We start from the raw sequence: 2,500 nt of genomic DNA, 5'->3' as shown, positions 1-2,500 counted from the left end.
GTGGGTTGGCAGCGTTAGGCACCTTGTAAAAAGTGTGTTTTTTTTCTCTGTCGGCAGTCCCATCACCCTGACGGTGGCGAAGTGCTGGGACCCCAACCCTCGCGGCTGTTTCACTTTGCCACGGAGTGAGTGTTCCAGGCCCCGCCCCCTTCCTCCAAAACCCCTCCCCACAAATCTTCAACATTTGTCCACTGTATCCCCGCCTCCTGATCATTCCCCTCCCCTGTGACCATATATGGCGTGATATGCTCATTGTGGCACACGCCACCATGTGTTTGTCTGTGGGGGGGGGTGTTCCTCTGTGTAACTGTCTTCTCCCCCCCCCCCCCCTCCTGATCCGTAGAGTTGAACTATATGCCGTACTGCCCCACTCAAACAGGTACCTCGCTGGTGCTGCATCTACATGCCCCCACGCCCTCCACCTCGCGCCCCCCCCCATCTGTCTCTCAGCCCCCCTCACCCCCTACCCTACCACCTCTGTCTCCTCCCCTGCCTGAGATCTTCACCTTCTTGGAGGCCCTCCCCTTGTTTAGCCCCTCCCCCTCCCTCGTTTAGCCCCGCCCCCTCCCACTGCCTGGCTGCCCTGTGGAGGATAGCCCTTCGCTGTTTGTCCGCCTCCCTTGTCTGTCCCTCTTCGCCTGTTTGTCTTTCTGTATGTGTGCATGTGTACATTTTGTGTGCGTTTGTGGGCTGTTAAATGTAGTGTTTTTCTCGTGTGGTTCCTTAAATGTAGTGTTTTTTTTCTTAAATGCAGTATGTTTTTGCTACGCTGTTTTTTCTTTCCCTTGGGAAGAAAGAGATGAACAAGGCATGCAGGCAGTTTTACAAACTAATGCAACTTCATTTTTTCTCTCTTCTATGTGATCTCTGGCTGTGTGTGTGTGCGTGTGCAAGCTGTGTGGGGATGTTTGTGTGTGTATGTGTGCGTGTGTGTGCGTATCTGCATGTTGTGAGTTTGTGTATGTGTGTGTGTGTGTGTGAATCTGCATGTTGTGAGTTTGTGTGCGTGTCTGTGTGTATCTGAATGTTGTGAGTTTGTGTGTGTGTGTGTGTTAGCTGTGTGGGCATGTTTGTGTGTGTGTATGTGTGTGTATGTGTGTTGTGAGTTTTTGTGTCTGTGTGTGTGCCTGTGTGTTTAATTATGTACGTGAGTGTGTGTCAGTTTGTGTGTGTGTGCGTGTGTGTGTTTACTTGGTTGTTTTTCTTCACTGTACCCTGTTATCCTCAGAGCCTCATACTGGCCTCCCCCGTCTCTGTGCAGGTGAGCCGATCCGGCCCATAGACCCTGCTGCGTGGGTGTCCCACACTGCGGCCATGACGGGGGCGTACCCGGTGTACGGTATGAGCCCGTCCATGAGCACCATCACCTCCACCAGCTCCTCCATCACCAGCTCCATCCCTGAGACCGAGCGTAAGTGTTAGCAACACCCCCCCACACCCGCACTCAAACCTTTATCCCTAACCCTACCCCCCCACACCCGCACTGAATCCTTTATCCCTAACCCCCCACACCCGCACTCAAACCTTTATCCCTAACCCTAACCCCCTCAAACCCACACTGAATCCTTTATCCCTAACCCCCCCAAACCCACACCCGCACTCAAACCTTTATCCCTAAACCTAACCCCCCTCCCAGCCACACCCCCCCTCCCAGCCCCCCGTCCCCCTGCCACACCCCCTCCCAGCCCCCCGTCCCCCTGCCACACCAGACTGCCATGCTTCCTGTTTCCTGTCCCAGCCACGCCCATACCATACATCCTGCCTCTCTGTGACTGCACTTCAGGAGAGCAAACACTCACGCACGCACCCATGCCCACACACACACCCACATACACACAGATATGCACACACGCACACACACACACATACACACAGATATGCACGCACGCACACACACATACACACAGATATGCACGCACACACACACACATACACACAGATATGCACGCACGCACGCATACACACACACATACACACAGATATGCACGCACGCATACACACACACATACACATAGATATGCACGCACGCATACACACACACATACGCACACACACGCTGTTGTCTGTATCAGTACATGCTTCCTGTCTGTCTGTCTGTCTGTCTGTCTTTATTCTGTTTGACTGACTGACTGTCCTCCCTCCTGGTCTCCCAGGGTTCGACGACTTCCACCTGTCCATCCACAGTGACATGGCAACCGTTGCCAAAGCGATGGCTTCCCCAGAGTCAGGTCTGGAGGTGCGAGACCGGATGTGGCTAAAGATCACCATTCCCAACGCCTTCATAGGTACTGTCTGTCTGTCTGTCTGTCTGTCACCATTCCCAACGCCTTCATAGGTACTGTCTGTCTGTCTGTCTGTCACCATTCCCAACGCCTTCATAGGTACTGTCTGTCTGTCTGTCTGTCTGTCACCATTCCCAACGCCTTCATAGGTACTGTCTGTCTGTCTGTCTGTCTGTCACCATTCCCAACGCCTTCATAGGTACTGTCTGTCTGTCTGT

At 53.4% G+C, this 2,500-nt stretch overlaps 1 protein-coding gene across 1 annotated transcript in view; it reads left to right on the top strand.

Annotated features, from left to right (window-relative positions):
• Positions 1 to 2,500, top strand: part of LOC118230316 (segment polarity protein dishevelled homolog DVL-3-like) — a 24,579-nt gene that overhangs the window by 17,793 nt on the left and 4,286 nt on the right. The window contains 3 exon segments of the mRNA XM_035423200.1: positions 58 to 125; positions 1,262 to 1,411; positions 2,154 to 2,285. Coding sequence (XP_035279091.1) covers positions 58 to 125; positions 1,262 to 1,411; positions 2,154 to 2,285 — 350 coding nt within the window.

Source organism: Anguilla anguilla, chromosome 6, assembly GCF_013347855.1.
Source record: "Anguilla anguilla isolate fAngAng1 chromosome 6, fAngAng1.pri, whole genome shotgun sequence".
Classification (NCBI taxonomy): Eukaryota; Metazoa; Chordata; class Actinopteri; order Anguilliformes; family Anguillidae; genus Anguilla; species Anguilla anguilla.
Note: the sequence above shows the minus strand (reverse complement) of the source record. Positions and strands in the feature narration are given on the sequence as shown.